At 52.4% G+C, this 23,683-nt stretch overlaps 3 protein-coding genes across 7 annotated transcripts in view; 2 read left to right on the forward strand and 1 right to left on the reverse strand.

Annotated features, from left to right (window-relative positions):
- Positions 1-362: 362 nt before the first annotated feature.
- On the forward strand, positions 363-10,479 carry PABPC1L (poly(A) binding protein cytoplasmic 1 like). 3 transcript variants are annotated; one of them, XM_072026267.1, is made up of 16 exons: positions 363-511; positions 886-1,100; positions 1,837-2,030; positions 2,416-2,531; positions 3,266-3,405; positions 4,132-4,226; positions 4,496-4,633; positions 5,101-5,196; positions 5,795-6,061; positions 6,586-6,676; positions 6,955-7,080; positions 7,583-7,719; positions 8,026-8,119; positions 8,546-8,676; positions 9,458-9,547; positions 10,121-10,479. In XM_072026267.1, exons 2-15 carry the CDS (start codon positions 908-910, stop codon positions 9,539-9,541), a joined length of 1,902 nt encoding a protein of 633 aa, XP_071882368.1. In that variant the 5' UTR covers positions 363-511; positions 886-907; the 3' UTR covers positions 9,542-9,547; positions 10,121-10,479. The 3 variants fall into 3 exon arrangements, 2 of the variants coding, with proteins under 2 accessions (XP_071882368.1, XP_038022358.1); XR_011804377.1 differs by lacking the exons at positions 6,586-6,676; positions 8,026-8,119; positions 8,546-8,676; positions 9,458-9,547; positions 10,121-10,479 and having other exon boundaries at positions 374-513; XM_038166430.2 differs by lacking the exons at positions 6,586-6,676; positions 6,955-7,080; positions 7,583-7,719; ... (2 more) ...; positions 9,458-9,547; positions 10,121-10,479 and having other exon boundaries at positions 374-513; positions 5,853-6,025.
- Positions 10,480-13,057: 2,578 nt separating this feature from the next.
- On the reverse strand, positions 13,058-17,696 carry TOMM34 (translocase of outer mitochondrial membrane 34). Its single transcript, XM_038166165.2, has 7 exons — positions 17,482-17,696; positions 17,278-17,377; positions 16,601-16,753; positions 15,764-15,924; positions 15,348-15,492; positions 14,603-14,729; positions 13,058-14,085 (listed from the first exon to the last, which is right to left on the reverse strand). The coding sequence occupies exons 1-7, from the start codon at positions 17,603-17,605 to the stop codon at positions 13,987-13,989; spliced, it is 909 nt and encodes a 302-aa protein (XP_038022093.2). The 5' UTR covers positions 17,606-17,696; the 3' UTR covers positions 13,058-13,986.
- STK4 (serine/threonine kinase 4) overlaps positions 17,647-23,683 on the forward strand; it is a 46,042-nt gene continuing 40,005 nt past the window's right edge. For 2 of the 3 annotated variants that reach the window (XM_038166161.2, XM_038166162.2), the window contains exons 1-5: positions 17,647-17,800; positions 19,525-19,605; positions 20,432-20,560; positions 22,476-22,590; positions 23,166-23,330. In XM_038166161.2, coding sequence (XP_038022089.1) covers positions 17,769-17,800; positions 19,525-19,605; positions 20,432-20,560; positions 22,476-22,590; positions 23,166-23,330 — 522 coding nt within the window. In that variant the 5' untranslated portion in view covers positions 17,647-17,768. Of the gene's footprint in view, positions 17,801-19,524; positions 19,606-20,431; positions 20,561-20,670; positions 20,752-22,475; positions 22,591-23,165; positions 23,331-23,683 lie in introns of those variants that run through there. The other variant, XM_038166164.2, reaches the window with a different exon arrangement.

Genomic DNA, 23,683 nt, shown 5'->3' on the forward strand with positions numbered 1-23,683 from the left:
TGGGATGGGGATGGGATGGGGATGGGATGGGGATGGGGATGGGGATGGGATGGGATGGGGATGGGATGGGGATGGGGATGGGGATGGGATGGGATGGGATGGGGATGGGATGGGGATGGGATGGGGATGGGGATGGGATGGGATGGGATGGGATGGGATGGGATGGGATGTTGGGGTGCGTGGGGCAGGCGCTGGGCTCATCGCTTCACCCCTGCCTCCTTCCAGCTCGTGTGGTGACGGCCTTCGCCTCACGAACAGCCCCGCGCCGTGACAGAGCCCCGGGCCGTGGCGCCTGGGCTTCTCCCCGCCCTCGGCTGCAGGATGGGTTTGGGGCTGCCCCCTCAGCGCCGAACCGAGCCGGGCCGGGCCGGGCGGAGCCGGCGGAGGGCGTGGAAGGCTCCGGGGAGGGCCCCGGCCCCGGCCCGCCCCCGGTGCCGCGGGGGGAAGAGGCGGGGGCCGGCGGCAGCCGCAGCGGGAGCGGCGCTGCCAGCGGAGCTGCCGGAGCTGCTCGGTGTGAGTGAGGGGCCGGGGCCGGGGGGGGACCCAGCCCCATGCGGCCCCGCACAGCCCCTCCGTGCCCGCGGGCGTCGGGCCGCGCCTCTCCCCCGGCTCCCTTCGCGGCCCCGGGCTCCCCCCCTCAGCCCTGGGCTGCCCCCCGCTGCCTCTCCCCTCAGAGGCCGCGGGGCGTCCCGGTGCTCCCGGGGGGTTTGGGGTCCGGAGCTGTTTCCTTTCGGAGCTCTGCTTCTCTGGGGGGTCCCAGCGCAGGCTGCTGCCTCCTCACAGCTCCGCGCCCCGCCGTGTGCTGCTCTGGGGCTGCTCCCCCCAGGGAAGGGCTGCCCTGCCCCAGCCCCCCGCTGTGTGCCTCAGACCTCTCTCCCTTCGCAGCTGATCTTTGCAGTTGGACGCCATGAACGCCAGCGGCCCCGGCTACCCGTTAGCCTCTCTCTACGTGGGGGACCTGCACCCAGATGTGACCGAAGCCATGCTCTACGAGAAGTTCTCGCCCGCCGGGCCCATCATGTCCATCCGAGTCTGCCGGGACGTGGCCACCCGCCGCTCGCTGGGCTATGCCTACATCAACTTCCAGCAGCCGGCAGATGGTGAGCCCCATAGGGTGGTTCCGAGGGGTGCCTTGTGCCTTTGGGGCGGTGCAGGAGGAGCAGCGGGGCCAGCAGGTGCCTGTGGGATGTGTCAGCTGTTAGGGCTGCTGGTGTCCTGCTGAGGATGGGTGCTGGTTGTGGGTAACCCCGGTCTGTGCTCTCTTCTCCTGGGGCTGGGTGATTCCTCATCTCAGGGACTGGGAGCTGATGCAGCAGCAGGGCTTTGGGTTTGTACAAGGGGAGAAGAAGGGAATTGCAAGAGTCTCTTTGCTCTGAGCTCATGGGGAAGGGTACTGAAACCCCTTCTGCCCTGCTGGCTCGTGCCAAGGAGGAGCAAGGTCCCCTTCTCCATATCCATGCTGTCAGGCAGGGCCTTTTCACCCCGCTGACCACAGCAATACAGCACTGAATGGCAGAGTTACCTGCAAGGAGACTTATTTTGGAGGGAGGCAGCAGCGATGGGGAGGTGTTGGGTTAGTTGCCCTGGAGACCAGAGTCGTTACCCAGTAAATGACTTGGGCATCTGCCAAATTCGAGCTTGCAGCGAGATTAATGCTCTGCTGCCAGGTGCTTCTGGAATGTGCTGAGGCCTCCTGCCTCGTTTGGCTTAACGAGGTGCCCAGCAGTGTCCCCGATTCCTGTGTCTGTCTCTGTCCTCTGATTCCTGTGCTGTAGGACGGGGAAGGAGGTCCATCTCTGTGATTGTTCTCTCCCTTTGTGCTCACCTCTTTGCCAGCTGAGCGAGCCCTGGACACCATGAACTTTGAGGTGATCAAAGGCCGGCCCATCCGAATCATGTGGTCCCAGCGAGACCCCGGGCTCAGGAAATCAGGGGTTGGAAATGTATTTATCAAGAATCTGGATGACTCCATTGATAACAAAGCCCTGTACGACACGTTCTCGGCCTTTGGGAACATCCTGTCCTGCAAGGTATGAGTCTGCGGCTGTGCTGTGAAGGGGGCTTGCTGCAGAGCTTCCCCAGGTTCTTGGTCAGCTGAAACTCACTTCCCTGCTTTTCCTCCTGAATTTGCTTTAAATTCCTGCCCTTTGCTTGGATGGAAGCCACAAGGCCCTGTGTTTCCCCTGGGGACAGGGTGCCTTTCCTCCCTGCACCTGCCCCTCTCTTTTCCTTGTGGTCCCTGAGCTGCAACCTGAACACCACGCTGCTGCTGTGGGAGTGGGGTGTCAGGGGAGGGAGGGTAACACCCCTGGGGAGTGAGGGCGGGTGAGACTTACTTGTGTGCAAGTAGGGAGCAAACTGCCATCTGTGGTTTTTACTTTTTTTAATTTATTTCTCCTTGCCCTGCTGTTGTAGGTGGTCTGTGATGAAAATGGATCCCGTGGTTATGGCTTTGTTCACTTTGAGACTCAGGAGGCAGCAACTCGGGCCATCAAGACCATGAATGGGATGCTGCTCAACGACCGCAAGGTGTAAGTGCAGGAGGAGGGGCGTCCCTAGGCCTGCTGTGGCACTCCTCCCTCAGCCTGATGTGTGCTTGTGAGCAAACACGTGCCCTGCTCAGGCTGCTGCCTCCTGCCCTCGGTGTCTCCTCTCTTCCCTTCCCGGCTGAGCAGCACAGCTCTGCTTTCCGGAGCTCTGAGTCGTTTGTGGTCTGCGCTGATGGAAGCATGATCGTGGTTTTGAGCCCTTCCTGGTGGTGGGGAAGGAGCCTGCCCCAGGGCTGTGTTTTACTGTTGAGGCAGTGTAATGAATGCCCGCAAAGCAGGACTGGTCCTTGATCGCCGCTATCAGGGTCGGATAATCTGGGGCAGGAGGAGGTTGGGTTGTTCTCCAGCCCTCTGACATTGCATCACCTCAGATCTTGTGGGCTGCTTCCATACATGCCTTTCTTGTGGAGGCAGGCAGCTTCCTGACGGACTCGGTTATAACCTCGGAGAAAGAGCTGAAATGTCGTGGCATCCTCTGGGTTTTTTTGGGGGTGATACCCCTGGCTGTGCCCAGGATGGGGGTGCAGCCTGTATTGGTGCTCACCCTGCTTCAGTGGGGTCTGGAGGTGCTGGTGTGAAACACTTGGTGGTTTACTGGTGGCCCAGGTGGTGCCTGAAGCACAAGGGTCTCCCCTGGCCCTTATGAAGACAGATGCCTCTGTTTTCCCTCTGCAGAGGGCATGGGGAATTCATGGGCCCCTGCTTAATTCCTGCAGGTTTGTTGGCCACTTCAAATCCCGCAAAGAGCGCGACGCAGAGTTTGGGTCTAGGGCAACGGAGTTCACCAACGTCTACATCAAGAACTTTGGGGATGACATGGATGATGACAGACTGCGGGAAATATTCTCCAAGTTCGGTGAGTGTGGTTGTTGAAGCCAAATATCCTGATGTCTGGTAAACTGGAGTTGGTGCAACCCCAAAGTAGGTGGGGAGAATGCTTGGCTGGAATACAGAGCCCTTCTCTTCTTGTGATCTGCTTTGCTTAAACACCGTGTGGCCACAGGACTGCAGTGACTTGTTGTCAGGATGTCACGTGCACTTTCCTGTAATGACAGAGGATGCTATTAGGTGTTCTCTGTTTTTTGGAGCCACTTCCTTCCAAATAAGTTTTGTGGGTTTTCAGGTTTTGGTTTTTGTTTTTGAAACGGTCTTGAAAACAGCGTACTGGTTATAGGAGCCACAAAAATGAGATGTTAAGGCTGAATTTAAAGCAAGAGTGGCTTTCCCAGGTCATCATGTTCCTGGAGGATGCCTCTTGCACCAGGGTTTGGTGCTGTGCTGGCTCGTGGACTCCCATGACCATGCTCAGCTAATCTGAATGCCCTTCGTACGAACCCAATGTGTGTGTTCGTATATGAAGGGAGATGAGAACAGGCCGCAGAACCCAAAAAGCCAGTGGCAATGTGAGCAACATCCTGGGTGGGAGAGGTTGTGCTGGCCGCCCCATGTGGCAGCAGGGATCCCGCAGCTCCTCCTGCCACTTGACTGGTGTCACTGTGCTGGTGTCTCCTGGTGGCTTTGCTTGCTCCTGTGCCCTGGGGGGGTGCCCTGTTTCAGCACAGTCTCTCCTTCCCTCTTGCAGGAAAGACTCTGAGCGTCAAGGTCATGATGGACAGCTCTGGCCGCTCAAAGGGCTTTGGGTTTGTGAACTTCGAGAAGCACGAAGAAGCCCAGAAGGCAAGCAACAAATCACTGGGGCAATTGGCAGCTTGGTCGGCTGTGCTAGCTGGTCACCTGCTGGGACCTCCATGTCCTGGGGTGGGAACCTGCTGACCCTGCTGGCCTGGCTGCCAGCGTGGGTGCCTGGACAGGCAGCACCTGTGAGGGCCAGCCTGCACTGGGGGCCCTGTGAGGGCAAAGCCCCTGCCCTGCGCTCACCTGGGGAGCTCTCTGCTCGCGGTGGGGCTGGGGTCTGTGGTGCTCAGAGCCGTGCTCCCTGCTGGCAGGCCGTGGCCGACATGAACGGGAAGGAGATCAACGGGCGGGTGGTGTACGTGGGCCGGGCACAGAAGCGGCTGGAGCGGCAGAGCGAGCTGAAACGGAAATTTGAGCAGATCAAGCAGGAGCGAGTGAGCAGGTACCAGGTAAGGGGCAGTGGGATGCTGCGTGCTGAGGGACCCGCACCGTGGATGTGCCCTTTCGGATGCAAGTACCCATATGGGGCTCCAGTCACTGTTCTTAATGTCCAGGGAAGCAGTATCAGCAAAGAGGAGAGAGCTGAACGCAGGGTAGTGTTGGCAGGTGAACAAACAGGCCTGCTTTTTTCCAGAAATAAAATATTAGTCTGGGAATTAAGAGGTTTCCTGAGCTCTTGGAGCAACTTCATAGCAGTGTCCTGAGCCCCGCTTTGCTCGGGGCATCTCCCCTGTGGGCACAGCACACGCACAGCCCTGGCTCCTCTCCAAGTCACTGATCTCACCGGAGTATTTCTGGGTTGTCCCACCTCCTGGCTAAGCTGCTGACAAAACGTCAGCTTTAAAAGCTGCTGTAAATCTTGGGAGCCCGCTGTACCTTCTGGAGGAGGCCAAGCTGCTTTTCTGCCCGTTTGCAGGGGGTCAACCTGTACGTGAAGAACCTGGATGATGGGATAGATGATGAGCGGCTGAGGAAGGAGTTCTCTCCTTACGGCACCATCACCAGTGCAAAGGTGAGGGACCAGGGCTGGGCTGGCTGACACCTTCAGTCCTTGGGAAGGGGTCAGGACAGTCGTCCTGTTGAGTTACAGCTCCCTGCTGATGGCTTGTATCTCAAGCCAAGCGTGAAGGATGTGTCACTTGTGCCCAATGCTTACTGATTCAGCAAGTGCTTTGTAGCCTTGCTGAGTTCTCCCAGCCCTGCTAAGTGCAGGATGTGGCCCTTGAAAAGAGGATCCTTCTCGATACCGCACAGTTGCTTCACATGGTTCTGCACTAACATGACAACGTGCAACCCTCACTTGCCCATGAGCAAGCAGCAGATGCCAAAGCATCTCTGGGTCCTGCAGGGGTTGGCACAGACCCCATGGAAGGTTGCAGGTCTCGGGCTGGCCCAGACTGACCTTGGCATTTAGCAAACCTTTGGGTTTCACCCCATTGTGTCCTCCCCTCCCCTGGGGTACCCTTCCCTTGTGAGTAGCCCTGGGAGCACCCCGTGCTGACTCGTCCCACCCTGGGTGTGGGTGCGGGGGGGTCCCTGACTTTTGGTGTGCTTTGCGGGTGGCCGTGCCGATGTGTGGACTCAGCTGTGTTGTTCTAATCCAATTTTAGGTGATGACAGAGGGTGGCCACAGCAAAGGGTTTGGCTTTGTATGTTTTTCCTCCCCAGAAGAGGCTACCAAGGCCGTGACTGAAATGAACGGACGGATCGTCAGCACTAAGCCTCTCTACGTCGCCCTCGCCCAAAGGAAAGAGGAGCGGAAAGCAATCCTCACCAACCAGTACATGCAGCGATTAGCCACCATGAGGGCCCTGCCTGGCCCCCTCCTTGGCTCCTTCCAGCCCCCTCCGGGGTACTTCCTACCCCCCATCCCTCAGGTGAGTCCCTGCTCCCCTCCTGCAGTGGCAGCCTTGCTTGGGGACACGGATTTGCCGTGTGCTGGGGGAGGTGGGTGGGCAGGTCCAGGAGCACGTCTTTGTTTTGTGCAGAGCTGCCTGTGTGCTGGCTGCTGGCAGTGCCCAGCTGCCGAGTCAGCAGCAGGGCTTGTGGAAAGGCTGGCTTGAGGTGCACCAGCAACGGGCTGGGTATTTGGTGGATCACCAAGGAGAAGTTTGGTGTGAAGGTTCAAGTGTGGAGAAAGAGCCCAGTAATGAAATGAGGGGAGGGAGAAGGGTTAGAGGCATGCAGAAGCCTGTGGGGAGGAGATAAGTGGATGTGCTGGAGGAAATGCCGTTGTCAGGACTGGAAGCAGATCTTCAAGATCTTTAAAAATGCTTTGGCATGCCACAGAGCGTGATTTTGGCTCACCTGTCTGTGGTGGCAGCTGAGATGCTGCTCTGGGCTGATCTGATGTGGCTCAGCTCCTGGATCACCTTCAGTATAATGTGTTCTCCCTCCATAGCCACAAACCAGAGCTACTTTCTACAGCCCCAGCCCAGTTGTCCCCGTCCGCCCTGCCACTCGCTGGAGTGCGCAGCCCTCCCGGCCTCCCCGTGAGTGTGTCTGTCTGTCCCCACGGGTGCTTGGGGCCAGCTGGGCCACACTGGGGACCAAGGGCTCTCTAAAAACACCACAGAATATAAAACGTGCAGCCACGGGAAGCCAGTGCTTGGGAAAGCAGGCAGTACCTTGGTGCGGGGCTCACTGGTGAAAGGCACTGGGGTTCAGGTTGCCCATGGAGGCTTTTCCCAGCCACAGCCCCTTCCCAGCTTCTCTTCCACGTTTATTTCTACCCAGCAGCCTCGCTAACTGTGCTCCATCTCTCCTGCAGCGTATCCTTCAGCCACCCCCATCCTGAGAGCTGCCGTGCAGCCCCGGCGCCTGCTGTCCAACATCAGCACCATGAGACAGGCGTCCACCCAAGTGCCTCGCGTGTCCCCCACGGCCCAGAGAGTGGGTGAGTGCAGGGGGACCTGGCTCAGGCCCCTGTGCTGGGTGTGCAGGGGTAGTGTGGCTGCTCGTGGGGGAGTTTGGGTGGTGATAGGGCTGGAGCAGTGTCCCCAGTAAATTCTGGGGAACATTGTAGTCTTTGGGTAAAGGGGTAGGTCTGTGACACCAGACTGGTCATTCTGGGTGCTGCTCCTTGCATATGTTCTTTAAAGATAATGCTACAGCCGTGGCTCAGTGCTCACAGGTTCTCACCTGCTGCTGAGGCTGACTCCAGAAAAACCCGCTCGTGTCAGGGCTGCGTGGAGCTGTGGCCTCGCAAGGGGATCTCTAGGGGGTTGAGCTGCAGGTGCCTTGGCCAGCTCCTGCCTTCTGCCCAGACCAGTGGGTGGGAGGGCAGCGCCCATCCTGGGGACGCTGCCTTTGTCTCGGGAGCTGTTTGAGCCCGTGGGGGGGGGGGTTTAGCTGGATTTGGGTGATTTTTTTAACCCTCTGTTCCCTCCCTCTTGCAGCCAACATAGGGACGCAGACGGTCAGCGCCCGGGTGCCCTCCTCGCCCACCCTGCCGCGGGGCGCCCCGCAGTACAAGTACTCGTCGGCCGTGAGGAACATCCAGCCGCTGGGCAGCGTGCCGCCTGGTGCCCCGCAGGTAGCACCTGCCTGCGCCCTGGGCGTGCTCCTTGTGGGATCCCCACGGCTTTGGTTGTAGCTGGGGTGATGGGATCCTTTCCTGGGGCTGCGGGTCTGGGTCCTGCAGTAGTGTGGGGGCAATGCCTGGCTCTGGTTTTCCTAAAAGCTGGCGTTGGGGTACAAGTAGGCAGTGCCAGAGCTTGCAGCAGCGGCTCTGAAGGGTGAAAGGCCCTGCTGCACCCAGGGATCAGCACCATTGCTGCGTGCTGGTGAACTTGTGCATTGCTTTCAGCCTGATTGCTGCTCTCTGCGTTGCTTTATCCAGGTGGGAGAACCCGCTGTGCATATCCAGGGGCAGGAGCCGCTGACTGCATCCATGCTTGCAGCAGCCCCTCCTCAGGAGCAGAAGCAAATGATAGGTGGGTGTCCCTGCTGCTGGAGGAGGTCCCTGACCACGGGGCTGTGTGTACAGGCAGGCAGGCTTAAATGCACCAGGGAAAACTTAACTGCAAGGGGAGTACCCTTATTGGATTGGTCAGTTATGCTGCTTTTAAAAAACAAACAAACAAACAAAAAAAAAAAAACAAAAAAAAACAAAAGGAAGGATATGGCAGAGCTCCATGGTGCCTGTGCTGCCCAGCTCCTGCAGCCGGTGCCTGCTTCACCTGGCAGCTTCCCTCTACGTGCCCAAACCCTCCCTGCTGACGGGAGGGTTGGGAGCAGAGCAGTTTGGGTAGGGCAAAGGGGAGCACAGAGCTGGGAGGGCAGGGGGGTTTGCACGGGGTTTGAAATCACTGGAGGTCTTGCGTAGTGCTCACTGGTGTCCTCCCCGGTGCTCGGAGCAGGTGAGCGCCTCTACCCGCTGATCCATGCGATGCACGCCTCGCTGGCTGGCAAGATCACGGGGATGCTGCTGGAGATCGACAACTCGGAGCTGCTGCTCCTCCTGGAGTCCCCCGACTCCCTGCACGCCAAGGTAGGGGCACTCGGTGCCCAAATACATCGTGTCCCAAGGGCAGAGTACGTGCTGCTGCAAGCACTAAATGAGGGGAGGTGGCTGCGGCCCAGAAGATGGGCCAAGGACTTTTAATATCTGTAGAAAGATAAAGTAGCTGCCTCTATACAGTGACAGACAGGGCCCCAGGCTGATCACATCTGCCTGCCTTCAGCAAGAAGGGCTCAGAGCAGCTTTGGAGGCATGGCCAAGCCCTAGGGGTGGTTTGGAGGTGGATAGGAAGCAAGAAGGGGAGAAGGCAGGGTGAGCGTTGCTTCCCAGAATGAAATAGGGAAATGGTATCTACTTAGTTCTGGTTTTAATCCCGGTGATTTTTTTGCTTCTGGTTCCCATTAAAACAGTCACAAGGAATCAACTGCATTGCCTTGTTGCTGCTTGGAGGCAGGATTCACTTTCACTGTTCTGCTGGCACTTTTTTTGGAGGAGCTCTGCTGGGTGCTGCTGGGCAGCTTCGCCTATGGAGAAGCTCAAGTTCACTCTAGCCTCTTGTGACTCCAACAGAACAGGAGAAATGCCCCAGCCCTTTCTTAGGGAGGAGGCAGCAGTGGTCTGTGGGCTGATCCACGTCCCAGCAGAAGCAGCAGACTTAGATTTATTATTATTGGTTTTGTTAATCCCCTCATGCTCTAGAAGTGGGGCTTGTGTGGGGGCTGTAGTGAGACCTGGAGCACTGCTGTTCCCGTGCAGTACTCTCCCATGTCAAAGCAACTCCTCTCTTCCCCAATGTGTGCTCTCTGTGCAGATCGAGGAGGCTGTGGCTGTTCTCCAAGCACACCAGGCCACCGAGACGTCGCACAAGGGCGGCGCGGTGGCGTTCCTGCAGTGAGCCCAGGTATGTGCCGGGGTGGCTGCAGGAGCTGGTGTGTGCTCAGGATCTGTGGCTTATTGGGCTTCTTGTGCAGACCAAGTGGGGCTGTGTGTGCTGTAATACTCCACTTTAAATCACACGATTCATCCTCCATTTTCCAGACTTAATTGCACTGCAACAGCATAGTTCTGTCTGCTCCTTTCCTTGCCTCCTTCCCCTTGTGTTCATGAGGGCAACACGTGTGCTGCCAGGAAGGAAGAGGGAAGGACCTTGCTTTTCTGCCCTCCCGGGGGGGACTGGCACAACCTCTCCTAGGACTTCCTGCTGGTGCTGCAGAACCTTGTCAGCAGATACGCTTTAAAAATGTTGGTGCTACTGCATGGGATAGATCAGGAGAGCCAGGCATGCTGCTGAGTGTGGGACAGACTCATCAGCAAGCAATTCCCCCTTTGAAGATGATAATTTTTTGACTTGTGATCACAAGGAAACACCAAGTTAATCCAAGTTCAGAGATGACCTGTGAATTCTTGTCTGGATCAAATTGTTCTTCTAGCGGCTGAAAATTGCATATGTGTGTTCTTTGTTTTATGTAACTAGGATTGGGAGTGAGTCCTGAGAAGGTTGCCGTGGCAGAACAACAGCAGCCACCTCACCGTGCTTCTGGAACTATGGCTGTGTAGTGACACTGGTCTGTCTTCAATGCACCCACCCTGTTTTCTTGTGCGTATTGTAAACCTTACTGCATCCTCCCTGCACCTGTATAAAAATTCCAAAGTTAATTCTCTTCTCTTCTGAAAGTGTCTTGTGAAATGTAGCGTGGAACCCAGCCCGGTTCAGTTGCCCAGGAAATGGCAAGTGCAGATGAGTCATCTTTTTAGTGCATTTACTGGGTTCTGTAGTTTTACTTGTTCCTGTAGCTGACACTAATAAAGAACTGATGCTTCCACCCCCCAAAGCATGGGCTAGTTTCCTTTGCAGAAGGGCAGCAAATGCTGTGTCTGTTTCATGCAGGTGGAGGGACAGACTCAGGCCAAGCTTTGTAATTAGTGCTTGAAGCTTGTGGTGTTGGCAGGGTGGCAATCCTCAGAGCTGGCTCAGGGACAGGAATTGCTGTGTAGGATTAAACAAACTGCTGCCCAACAGTTCTCCTGATCCTTTCCCTCTCAAAGGGTGACCTTAAGCAAATTTCACAGCATCCACTTCAATTCTTATCCTTTCTAGCTAGCCCGTCTGATTTTCTTGAAAAAGCTTCATCCTCTTCAGTTTTCCCTTTGTAACAGAGCTTGTGTGCCTGCAGAGTACTGGGACTGAGTACCTGCTGCTGGTCACTGTGCTGCATGGTTCTGGTGCACAAGACCCAGCTTGAGGTACTGTGACCAAAATCTGGAAATCAGAAGTTGCTTCTCCCATGGGTTTTCCTGACCAATTTCAAGGAGTTGCTGATGGGTCTGACAACACTGATAACTGCACCCTGGCCCAGTGGGATGCTCTGCTCACAGGCATCGAGGCCTGTTAGTACTGTGTTCTGCCCTCTCAGCCTCTCCTGGAGCCTGCTGCAGTTGCTCTAGACATCCTGGCCTTAATGCTTTGCTCTTCCTATTTAGGAATGGAATTCCATTCCCTGGAGGCTCCTCCGTGCTGTCAATGTATTGACCTTATTTGACCTCTTTTCCTAGTCTATAGGAGCACACCTCCATCAGCACAAGCTACCTGCTTCCTATCCAGTGTGTGTGCTGGTGCTGCTCTCCTGGGTTTGCTTCTGTGCTGTATCATACCCTGACTTCAGCTCATTGCTGATTCATCCCTCCTACCTCTTGTTTTCCTTCCAGCATTTCAATAGCACTTCCATCTTTGCTCTTCCATGGTGTATGTTCTGCTCAGCTGGGATTCTTTCCTGGGGCTTTTCTTCATTCCTGCTCTGATCTCCTTAAGTATTTCTTTTTGTTACAGAGGATGCCCTCCAGCCTGAACTGTGTACTACTTAAACATCTCACTGATAAGTCTACAAAGGACTAAATCTATTTGATGCACAGGAGGAAAAAAAATGTAAATAGCATATCAGTTATGCATATAAATAACTGGGACAGAATTGTACAAGTGAAATTAATTCTGTTGCTTAATTTGAGTCAGAAATGGTTGTTCAGATGCAACGGATCAGCTGAGATGTGCCTGTGCCACCACTGACAGTGCTGGATGCCTTAGCTGAGGCAGGCAGCTGTAAACCTAGAGGGAATTCCAAGTGGGGGGTGCAGGAAGAGGCAGAATATGGAACAGCCTAAGAAAGAACACGAACAAACAACGTTTTTAAAACTTTTAATTGAAAAGGTAAACTTGCCACTTGGATCCTTGTGTAGTAAGACAGGGACAATACTGGAAAGTTTCAGAGTAGCTCTCTGAGCTCCTTCGGAGCATCTGAGGCTTTAGCAAGCTGTGGCAGGAGCAACAATGCACACATGAGTCTAGGTTGGAATAGTTGCTGCCCCTTTTGAAAAGGGTGGATGGAGGCACGCCTCTGTGACAGGCACTCTCCAGCTGCCTGTGTGGATAGCAGTACCTTCGGGTGCCTGGGAGCATGGTGTGCAGATAGCAGCACCCTTCCCGGAACAGAAGGGGACATGGGCAAAAGTGCTGCTGGGCTTGAAGCACGGTGTCTTGTTGCTGTGCTTGATCTGTGTCTATCTGGTGGCATTGCACTTCAGTGGGGAAAGCCTTAGAGATACGGTGGGCGGGGAAAAAAAGCATTCTGTGCTTAGAGAGGGAAGAGATAGTTGGGCCAAGCAGCAGCACTCACTGTAATGAACAGAGCAGGTATGTGCCGGTCCTGATAACAGCACAGCTGTTAAAAGGAGAACTCTTTATAAGAGCAGATAGTTCTTCCTGTGTTCTGAGACTTTCCTCTGCCTATCTGTGCACTGCTGGCCTGTGCTGCCCCACCCTGAAATCCACCATGCCTAGCTTGCAAATAGCTTGGGGAAATGGTACTGGCAGGATCAATGAGCTGTGGTGTTCAGAGGAATGGAGCAAACCAAGCAACTCATGCCCCTGAGGAGGTGGTGTTTCAAACCCTTGTGTGTTCCAGCTGATGGTGTACAGGCTGGGACCTACAAAGAGCTACTTAGCGTCAAGCTAAGATAAGTCTTTGTCTTACTCAAGGGTAACAGCATAAGTGATGCCTGCCTTCTAAATTCAGGTCAATGGAACACAGCCTGGAGCACTAATGGCTGGGAGAGATAAGGGGGGGGGGGGAAGGTACTCAAACCTGGACTTAGAGGCTAACTTCTGTCTCTATTGTAAGCAGCTGATTCAGGTCAATTGTTCACCATCATGACTCTACTGGTAAAAGCACTACAGCTGGTACAAGGGGAAAGACCGAGCAATGGCTGGAGGCTGCTGTCTGGCAGCTGGCTTCCAAAGCAAGGCAGTCAGAGGAATTCAAGCACTGCTCTAACAAGTGGAGGCAGAATGAAGTAAAGCAGTAAGAAAGTGTTCCAGTTTTCCAACACCTTCCATCCCATAAAAAACACACAGCTAGAGTGAAAATAAACAAGGCTTTAATGTGAACAGTTTTAACAGTTCATAGAATAACTCCAACCCTCTTTGTATCTACCATTTTAAGTCAGTGCCATCAATACTGTAAGAAAAAAAGTATAAACATGCATTGAAATAGTAAGCCAGGCCTCAGCTCTGATACTACTGCATACCCTAGTCCCTGTAACACCCTGCAGCAACTGCTCCAGAAGGCACAGACAAGCTAAAGTTTAAAACAAACCAAATAAAAACAACAAAAAAGGCTGTAAAATGCCTGAGCACCTGTAATCTCACAGAAGTAGTGCACTGTGTAACAAGGCAGGTTTAACTTGTAGTTTTCTTATATCTGCAGAACAATTAGAAATAAAAGAAAGCTGCTGCTGTAAACACCTGCCCAGTCACACTAAGTAGCAGAAATTCAGCTGAGGGCCAGCAGGTATCAAGTAGGAGAGGGAACATGCTCAACCCTGTGCAAGTAACCGTGACTTGGGTCTAAGAGGGGTATGCAGTGCTCAGGCAGCAGCCTGTCAGCAACCCTAGTTAAGTAATAGCAGCACAAATGCAGCAAAACTGTCACCTGAATAAGGACTAACAAAAACACCTCAGTTTGTAGCTCTTCAGCAAGAACAGCCACTTCACATGCAGAATCCCTGAGGCCAGTAGTTACAGGCACCTTGACTTCAGCCAGGGAAGCTGACCTATATGCCTCTTACATAGTGGCATTAAATCTTCTAATGATCTTTGAGCCATATAATCAAGTTTGATACAGACTCTGTATCTTGACATTGATTGTGCTGGCACAGAACCTACTACATCTCAGCAGCAGTTGAAGGTAGATTTCAATACCCATCCTGCATTAAGATTGGTCCCTGCAACAACCTCAGAAGGAAAAAAGCTTTATTCTGCAGAAGAAAAAGCTTTCCTTGTTGGTTATCCTAGGCTCTCTTCAGTTCTTGCAGTAATTTCAGTGCAGCTGTGTTCTTTGGTTCAATTTTCAACAAGCTGTTGATGTCAGCAATACTTGATTTGTAATCCTAGAAAAAGAATTTTTAAGTGTTAGTGCACTGAAAATACATTTTCAGTGCCTAAGGCCCTGTAGCGCTTGGTAGTAGAGGCAAAGACAACAGGGCTAAACCTGGGACTCCCTCTGCATAATTAATTGATTGAACACCAGCATCAATGTAACTGTTGAAAACACGCTTGAACTAGGGCTGAAAAGACAATTTCACTGTGCACGAGTGGGTTCTGAGTGCAACACCAAGGCAGTAAGTCTGCCACTACTGCCGACAGAATCTCCCCTGGATGTGGAATGATAAAACTGCATAATGTCTAGCTGCTTCCAGTACCTCAAGAAACAAGACCCAGTGCTGAGAAACTCACGAGACCCAAATAGTAAACACTAAGGTAAAGGACAAAAGGACAATCCCCTTCAACTCCACACAGGTCTCCACTATTTGATGGCAGGCGTCATCCAGCACCAACCAAATGGTCTACAGGGCATTAACAGGTCCCTAATCTTAGCTTAAAGCTGGTCAAAAACTCCTGACTTACCTTCAGTTCTTTAAGTGCTTGAGCACGTCTGTAGAATGCCTTGATGTTTTTAGGATCTAATCTCAGAGCTGCTGTGCAGTCCTGTACTGCTTCCTTGTGTTGCTTCAGCGTCAGGTAACAGAGAGCTCTACCATACAAATAGCTGGTTAGAGAGCTTTGTCTAAAAGCAGCATCTGCTGCTGCAACGCGCAGAGATCTTAGTTAACCCCAGCACAGCACAAAGCTGGAGTACCCAAACAATCTCTGTCCTGACATGTTACTTTTTCAGTTCAACACTTGTTTCAGTTAGAAGGACAAAAATTAGTTTTTCAGTCTGCAAAAAAAATGATTTTTACAGCAATAAATAGAGCAGCCTGTACTTCAAGGGTGGAGGTTTGTAGCTGTACCAGTCTAGAACACGCCCTGCTTGTCTTGGAAGTACTCTGAGTAGAGCAGCGTGCGCTTTGTGATTCACGGGGCAGCAGACACTACTCAGAATAACGCAGTCCTGGCAGACAAGCATTAAAGGGAGAACCCCCCTAGCAATCCCAAGCTGAGTGTCTCCGGGCCTTTTGCAGCATCTGATCAAAGAACATTATACAATCTACTTGGAAGACTGCACTAGGGGGAACGTGTGTGGGTGTTTTGTTGGTGTGTTTTTTATGCAGTTGTCTGGGAGCAAACCTCAGGCAGCCTTGTCAGATGAAGTACCATGGTGGCTTTTAAAAAGGGCCCAAAAGTACTTGGGCAAAGAGCTGAGGAGTACCTGTTGGTGTAAGCTGCGCATTCCTGATTGAGCTTTAAACTCTCGGTGTACTTCTCAATTGCCTTTTTATGGTTTCCTTTCTTTACGAGTTCATTTCCTTCTTCCTTCAGAGTTCGAGCTCTCTCTACACCAGCTGCAATCTGGTCTGGAAACGGTGTGAAAGAACACAAAATGCTGTAAAACTGATAAGATCAGAGCAGCCTCTCAGAAAGCAAATAGCTCCTCTATACACAGAGGGGAGACAGAGCGATCAAAGGATCCAGCATCAACCAAGCAGGCTGTGGCAGAACCAGCGACCAGGCCCAGGTTTCTGCAGATCTCAGGCTGCAGACACACCAAGCAGGGATGGCAGCCGCCTCGCTTGCCATCACCCTGCTGAGCTGAAGGGCTGTGCACGGCCAGGGACGTGCTCTCACCTGGGTGTCCCTGCGACGTGCTCCCAGGGGGCGCATCTGTGGCGGGGGCTGCTGCAGAAGGAGCGTTCCATCTCTTCTGGGCAGAAATGGGAACTGTGGGAATTGGTGGGAGCTTCTCGCGCCAGTTCACACCATCCTTCTCCTGCAGGGCTTTAGTCATTCTGAAAGAGATGGCCGGCAGTCGCTCTGTCTGTTGGCTGGATGTGCCACTCGCTAGGCAGCAGGGTCACTTTATAACCTGGCTCATACCGAGGACAGCATCTCTCCACTAACCCTGTGACATGCATCTAGACTAAACTCCTTCTACAGACAGGGAATTAACGAAAGGAACATCTTCTTGGTAGTAGGGCCAAAAATACCATAGGATGAGGGCTGGGGCTGTCAGTGCTCAGCTGGGCAAGTGATGCATGGGTTATTCCTCAGCCTGGCAAGTAACGAAGTGAATCAGAATTTTCTCCAGGAAGAGAAAACGCCTACGGCAGCCTGTAATCCCTGTCAGCATAGGAAGGCTTATAGGACAGGATGCTGGAACTTGTAAGATTATTATTCCTTTAAAACAGGGACTAGACTAAGCAGAAAATTCCAGGGAAAACATTCCCAGCCCTCAACAATGTACCGGCAGCTTGGAAAAGGAGCTAAGGGCGTTAGCACACAGGAAGCATGACCAAGCCTGCCCTTCGCACAAAGCGCCGGGGCCTCGCTCGTTCCATTAAAGCGCTCAGGACGCGGCTTGCTCCTGGCATGGCTGCAGACACGGAGCAGGGCTGCCAGCAGCCGCTGACCGAGCCGCTCTGCTCCTGCTCCCGAGCCTTCCCTCCAGGGCGCGTTCGGCATTACCTGTTGACACCATCGTGAGCCGCCTGTATGGAGCAGTCGATCTGCAGCACGGTCTTGTAGTCGACGTAGGCCAGCTGGTAGCTCTCCAGAGCCTCGTAGGCTGCCGCCCGCCTCAGGAGGGGTTTGATGCTGAACGGGACCAGCTTCAGCGCGCTGTGAGGGGCGAGACGGTGCCACAGCCTGTGAAACCCCGGCACAAGTCCCCGGATACCTTCCTACACGGCATCCAATGGGCCTGGTCTGGGAAATACCGGGCAGCAGGATCAGTCTGTGTGTGCACTTCAAGCGATTCGGTGCCGTGGGAAGAGATCCTGTGGCAGCGAGCTTTTTTTGGGCTCATTTCCTAAAGGAACGGACTGACTGGCACAAGGCAAAAGAAGGGAATTCCCAAGAAGGCAGCTGTGGGGGCTACCCCTGAAAACTTCACACCACCGATGAAAGGCGAGCGGTGCTTTTTCTGCCCCGGTGTGGTGCCGAAGCGGTGCAAGGCACCAACATTTACCAGCGGGGGCTGCTTCCAGCGGGCGCTGCTCTGCTGCTGCAGCACCCGGGGGGGGTCCAGCGGCCCGGGCGAAAACCCCTTGGGGTGACCCCCCCCTGAGCGAAGCCCCCCTGGGTGAAACCCTCCTCGGGTGAAGCCCCCCGAGGTGCCGTCCCCCCGCTCCCTCGTGGCTCACCCGCAGCAGTCGGCGACGCAGAGGCGGCAGGCGCCCTCCTTGAGGTGGCAGGCGGCGCGGTTGGCGAGCAGCACGCTCCTCTCCTCGGCGGCGGCCTCCCCTGCGCGGCACACCGGAGGGGCTCAGGCTCAGGCTCCGTCCCCGCACCCCCTGGTCCCCTCCCGGTCCCCTCCCCGGCCGCCCCCGGCCCCGTCCCCTCCTCACCGGCGTCCTCCAGCAGCGCCAGCGCCCGGCCGTAGAGCTGCGCGGCCGGCCCGTACTGCCCGCGGCGGAACTCCTCGTTGCCGGCTCGGCGCAGGGCGCTGGCGCTGCTGCCCCCCGCCGCCATCCCGGGGGCGAGACCGGGGCCGTGCAGCGGGAGCAGCGCTCGGAGAGACGGCGCCGGGGCCGGGCTCAGCCCCGGAGCCTTCCGGCGGCGGAGCGGAAGGGGCGGTGGGGCTGCCATGGAGGCGGGAGGGAGGCGGTGAGGGAGCGGCCGGCCCCGCGGCGCCATGGACGGGGTGCAGCTGCGGAACCCGCGCCGGTAAGGACGGGGAGGGGGACTGGAGGGGACTGGGGGGGACGGGGCTCCGGTGGGAGGCTCCTCGGCCCCGCCGGGCACGGAGGGACGGGGGAAGCGAGGGGAGCCCCGGGGGAGCCGCGCCTCAGCTGCCCGGCGCTGCCCGGCGGGGCGGGCTCGCTGCCGGGGTCGGGAGGAGCGGGGCAGGTCGCGGTCAGGGCGGCGATGGGGTTTGTGATTAGGCGTCAGACCCTTCCATTTCGCTCCCCTCGGAGTCATTTCGGCCTTGTTTTAACCTCCGCGGTGGGACCCCGCCTCTGGCACCGCCGCTCTCCGGGCGCCCTGTGCGTGGTGCCCGGGTGGGCGCTCGCCTCCCGCCCCTTCCCGCAGCCGGTCCCCGCCGCTCCCCGAGGGCAGCTTCCCCGCTGAGCCCTTATCGGGGCCGGGCGGCTGCTGCTGGCGGCATTTCGCCACTTCCTGACCCTGCCCCTGCCTCTGCTTCCTCCCCTCAGCAGCCATGCTCGGGGCTGCGCTCGGAAACGGAGCGAGCGGGGCCCACCAGCAGCTTTTGGCTCCGCTGATTAAAAACGGGGGGGGGAAAAAAAAACACGCGTTCAGCCTCAAAAGTCACCCGTGCCTGAAGCAGCGGACTTTAAGAGCAGCAGTGAGAGCTTGTTGCAGCCCCGCGTATTTCATCGTAAACGCTGGTTGCTGCAGCCACCAGGTCCTGGGGGTCAGGGCAGGGCAGGGCAGGCTCCGGGTTTCTCTGGGTTTCTCTGGCAGCAGTCAGTTTTTCTGGTAGTCTGTGCAAAAACCTTGCTTGTGGGCGGTTGGGTGCTGTTTGTTTGACAGTAAAAGAGTTTGTTTTCAGGACTATTTCGTATATTTGTAGTGTGTGTGCACATTGCTTTGATAGTCTTCTAGAAATACAAACGTCGTGTTTAGCTGCTTTAGGAAGGTTCTTGGCGAGCAGCTCTCCGGTGTGGTAGAAGTGAGCTGGAACAGGCACGAAGATTTTCTGGTTGCTTTCTGCAGGGAATCTCCCTGGAGGTTGTGCTGGGGTGGGGGCTGGTAGGTGAAGGATCCCAGCACCTGGCACTAAAATTACCTCGATACCTACAAGGTATCTCAGCAGCCCCTTAGCAGTGCGTTTGAGAGGAACAGACCGAGCAGCATTAAGATCCTCATAGTCAGATAAGTTTCCTTCCCCTCCCCAGTTTTTTTTTTCCTTTCCCCAATAGCATTTTCCTACTGGCACAAAGCCAGTATCTGAACTAATGTCCTTAAAAATGGGCAAGTCCGATCGGTATTGCCTGCATCCTCACAACAGATGTATTCCATACATACTATAAGACCACAAAGAAGGCGGTGTTCCCTTTTGCATAGCCTTAGTACTTACCTTCCATGCAAGATTTTGAACGTTAGCAGGTCTGTTCAATAGCTACAAGAGACTGCAGTGCCAAATTGGGATTGACCACCAGCATGTAGATCCACAGATGCAGTCCACAAAGAGGCACTGTGGATCTGTGTGCCTGAATAACTTCTGGTCTCTGTAACTCCCAGCCCTCTTTTGCTATTAGATAACGATAATATTTGGTCTTCTGATCGCATGACATAAACTTATTTGATAATAAACTTTGTGCTAGCCTTCCAGATGCTTAATTGTCATTATTTACTCTTTTGTTTCAGCAGAGCCCCTATTTGCAATAAAATTAAATGTAGTCATTTCTCTATTCTTACGTATACAGGCAGCTGAAGAAGTTAGATGAAGACAGTTTAACCAAACAACCTGAAGAAGTATTTGATGTGTTGGAGAAGCTTGGAGAAGGGTATGTGCTCTATTACAGTGGGCCCAAAGTACATTTCTCAAAGGGCAGATGTGTGTAATGGATTTGGTCTTTGATTTTTCACTTTGTCATGATCCTATTGCTGCAAAAGTATGCATTAGTGTAACGAGTGCATTTGGTTAGTAACAGAATAAATATTTTGTTTGCCAGGAGTAAGATGTCTTAATTAAACCAAGCAGTAGCTTATGATTCAGCAGAAGGAAGTCAAAATGTTGTTGAAAAATCGCAAATTGGAGTGCTTTGTGGGAACTCAGGAGGTCTTGCAGTTCATCCCTGGTACCTCTTGTGGAAGATCTGTGTGGTGGGTAGGAAATTCGGTGTCATTGTGCCAGTTGCTCAGGCAGAGCAGTTTGAGAACACTCAGTAAGTGATGTGTTTGCCACCTTAAGCAGTTCATTTGAAAAACTGAGTGGGAATTCTGCCTGGCTGCTGTAAGCAAAGAAGCTGGAAATAAGACAAATTATATCTGACAAGAGCGAGCAGAGCTCTCTGACCAGAGCTGTTGTTCTTAGTGCTGCTTAGCTGGTACCGTATGCTGGAGAAAGAGATGCTGCTTTGGCTGGATTTGCGTCAAAGGCCCTTCCAAATCTATGGGTACATAATGATGATTGTCTCCTTTCTGACCATCTCAGCACCCTGTTACATGTATAGTGTTCACAAGCTTGAGGACAGACTGTTTAAGTTAATGTAAAAATATTTGTTGCAGGAGGTATTACTGTTCTTTCCCCAAAGTACACTCTTGCGAAAAGTATAACATTTGCATTTTTAAAACAGTCTTTTATTCATTGTTTGCTATTTTGTTTCATAGTTCCTATGGCAGCGTGTTCAAAGCTATTCATAAAGAAACGGGTCAAGTTGTTGCAATTAAACAAGTTCCCGTGGAATCTGACCTGCAAGAGATTATAAAGGAAATATCCATAATGCAGCAATGTGACAGGTAAATGTATTCTGTGAAACCTATCATCAGTATGCAAAGAAAAGTATTGCCTGTGATCTGGCATTTAATCACATAAAAGCGATGATGTTGCCTTAAATGTTTTTTAAAAGGCTGGACTTGTACGGTCAAGTTACCTCGTATCAACTGAGTCATGTTAACCCACCATTTGGGTAGTGTTAATTCAAGCAAAGGTAAGACAACGAAAATTAAGCTTGCAGTGCGAGAGCCTTAAGCTAACTAAGTGAAATAACCTTGCGCTTGCTGCTGGCAACGAGCGGGGCGTGTGAGCAGTTCCTGCAGCTGTCCCGACGCGCTGGAACTCGTTGAGCAGTGGTAACTTGATTGTGGGTTAGAGCAGCGGTTCCCATGTCCGAGGGGTAATGAGTTACACACAGGTTTTGGTGTGGACATAGAAACGCTTAAGAGAAGGGTTTGGTTTTGCTTTTTTTTTTTAATGTTCTTTTTTTTTTAAAAGAGGCATGTGGATGAGAGCCACTAATGCATGACTGCTCTTGCATGTGCATCATCTACATTGTCCTTCACAGGGCCACTTTCTGCCCGTGTGGGTTATAGTGCGTTACAAGCTGTCTGCTCACGTTAGCATGCTCAGAATAACTTACGGGCTGATGTTTGGCTCTCTGGGTTGTTTCTGCATGTTTCTTGTGGGAAAAGATGTTCTATGAGCTTAGCCAGATAAGACCAGGAGCAGAAGACCCCCTGTCAAAGTGTATCCTAGGCTGGAAGTTTAAAATATACAAATTTCTTCTGATACTGTGAGTCTAGCCTTATGAAATGCTATTCTGATAGACTTCAGGCAGAGAAAACCATTTAAAATAACTCATTAGCAACATAAAGCTATGGTCCCAGTCACTCTATTGCATTTCACTCTCACTATCTTTAAACGAAGATGACTGGTGGCACGAAATGAAACTTTTAAAGAATTTGTTCTTGAAAAGTCTTACTGTGTAACCTGGAAAGCATTAATAGGTGTCTCCTTAAAAAGAAATTAAATATTAACAGTGTAAGTCCTAAAATGAGATTTTACAGTTATGAACAGCAGAGGGAGCGAATCAAAGGAACATCAGATTTTCTGTGCAAACATTAAGGAGCACTGACTTTTTGATGTTGCTGGTCTTGCATTTCTTCATTAGGAAATATTTGGCAGGGAATAGAGTAAGTGCACTTTTATTCTTTAACTTTCATCCCCCAAAATCAGAAAGGTTCTTTCTGTTAGTTTTTAGCTTTGCCTTTCCCAAAGGGCAGATGGTCATTCTAACGAAGTACACTATAGTCAGGTTGTTTGCTTTTTGGGCATTCTGACAACTGACTGTATGAGGGTGTTTAAGTTGTACAGGATTACTAAAATACATCATGTTCCTGAACTAAATTGTAGAGACAAGAAGGTGTATGTGGTAATGGGGGAATATTCCTCTTAAGAAACCCCATAGCTATTTTCTAGCAAACTTTTGACCTTATTTAATGTTTCCATTTGATTGCAAATGCTCTGCAGCAACTTTACTAGGGACTGCTGTGGTCCATTTCTCATTCCCTTGGTGCCCTGCCTTCTTGCCCACCGTGGTACTGACCTTGTATTAATCTGGTTCTGGGAGCTAAACAAGACTGAATGCTAGCCCTTCCTTATTTCAGTAGGACTCATTTTTCAGACATTTTAACTCACTGAATCGACTTCTTGGCAGGTTGGTTGAGCACCACAGCTGGGAAGAGGCCTGGCAGGACTGCAGTAGCTCTGTGAAAGTTCAGACTGGTTTGGAACGCTTTTGGTCAGGGTTTCAGTGGCACTTTGACTCTGAATTTTTAAAGCCTGCTTAGGGAGTCAGCAGCGTGTTTTGCTTTTTCAGTTGTGCTGGTCAGTATTTGACCCTTTGGTTTCTTCTCCCTTTTTCACATTTCATAGCCCTCATGTGGTGAAGTATTATGGCAGCTACTTTAAGAACACAGACCTGTGGATAGTCATGGAATACTGCGGTGCCGGATCCGTGTCTGATATTATTCGATTACGAAATAAAACTGTACGTACTTTCTCCTTTGAATGTTACAAACGGGAAGGATGGGTGTCTGGCATCTTGAGGAGGCTAAGTAGTGTGTGCACTGCCTTTTGGGCATAACTCTCGTGAGGTGTTGTTCAGTGCCTGACATAGCCAGGGGCTGCCACCTGAGATGCAGGCCCTTTGTTCCCCTGAAAATGGGGAAGCTGGTTATATTGATCAAGTTTTGGTTGTTTGGATAAAGTAAACCCTTATCAGAGTTTTTGTTAAGATGTTACCTTGGCTTTCCTGAAAACCCAGACTGATTCTGAGTAGCACACTCTACTTTGCCTTACTTTTGGCTATCGCAGGGTAAGAATTACAAGTTGTGAGGGGGTTGTGATAGGTGTGTAGATGTATGCTGGCTGTAAACTAACTCAGCTATGTAGTGCTGAAGATTGCTATCTGAAAACACATGGACTTTTCCATTAGTCAGTATGGCAACCATTAATGAAGGCAATTAAATGCCAATTAGTAAATCTCTGGGAAATACAGACTGAAACACAATTGTGTTCTATCTCAGCAACTGATAGGTTGATAGTAACTCTTCTTTTCTTTAGCTCACAGAGGAGGAAATTGCCACAATAGTGCAGTCAACACTGAAAGGACTAGAGTACCTGCATTTTATGAGGAAAATACACCGGGACATCAAAGCTGGAAATATATTGCTAAATACAGAGGGACATGCTAAACTTGCAGATTTTGGAGTGGCAGGACAGCTTACAGTGAGTAAAACCAAAATGACTGTGTATACTTTCTCTTTTTAAACTGCATATAAGTATTATGTGCTTGTGGAGACTTTAAGACATTCTAAACTGCTTTCTAGAACTTTGCATCAACATAATAGGACGCTAGAACAGCAGCAGATTAGAGCAGAGGTTCCTCTGGAAGCTGCTGTACCGAAGTAATGGTTTGCAATAACATTTGCTGTTTGCTTCAGTTCATGTCTAACTTCTGTAAGCATGCTTCAATTTCCCTTTGCAGTCCTCCATATCCCAGTCTTGCTTAATCTAGTAATATATGTGCGTGCAAGTGACAGATAATTAGCATGATAATTCATTAGCGAATGCTTGTGGCT

Source organism: Anas platyrhynchos, chromosome 21 (genome assembly GCF_047663525.1).
Source record: "Anas platyrhynchos isolate ZD024472 breed Pekin duck chromosome 21, IASCAAS_PekinDuck_T2T, whole genome shotgun sequence".
NCBI lineage: Eukaryota > Metazoa > Chordata > Aves > Anseriformes > Anatidae > Anas > Anas platyrhynchos.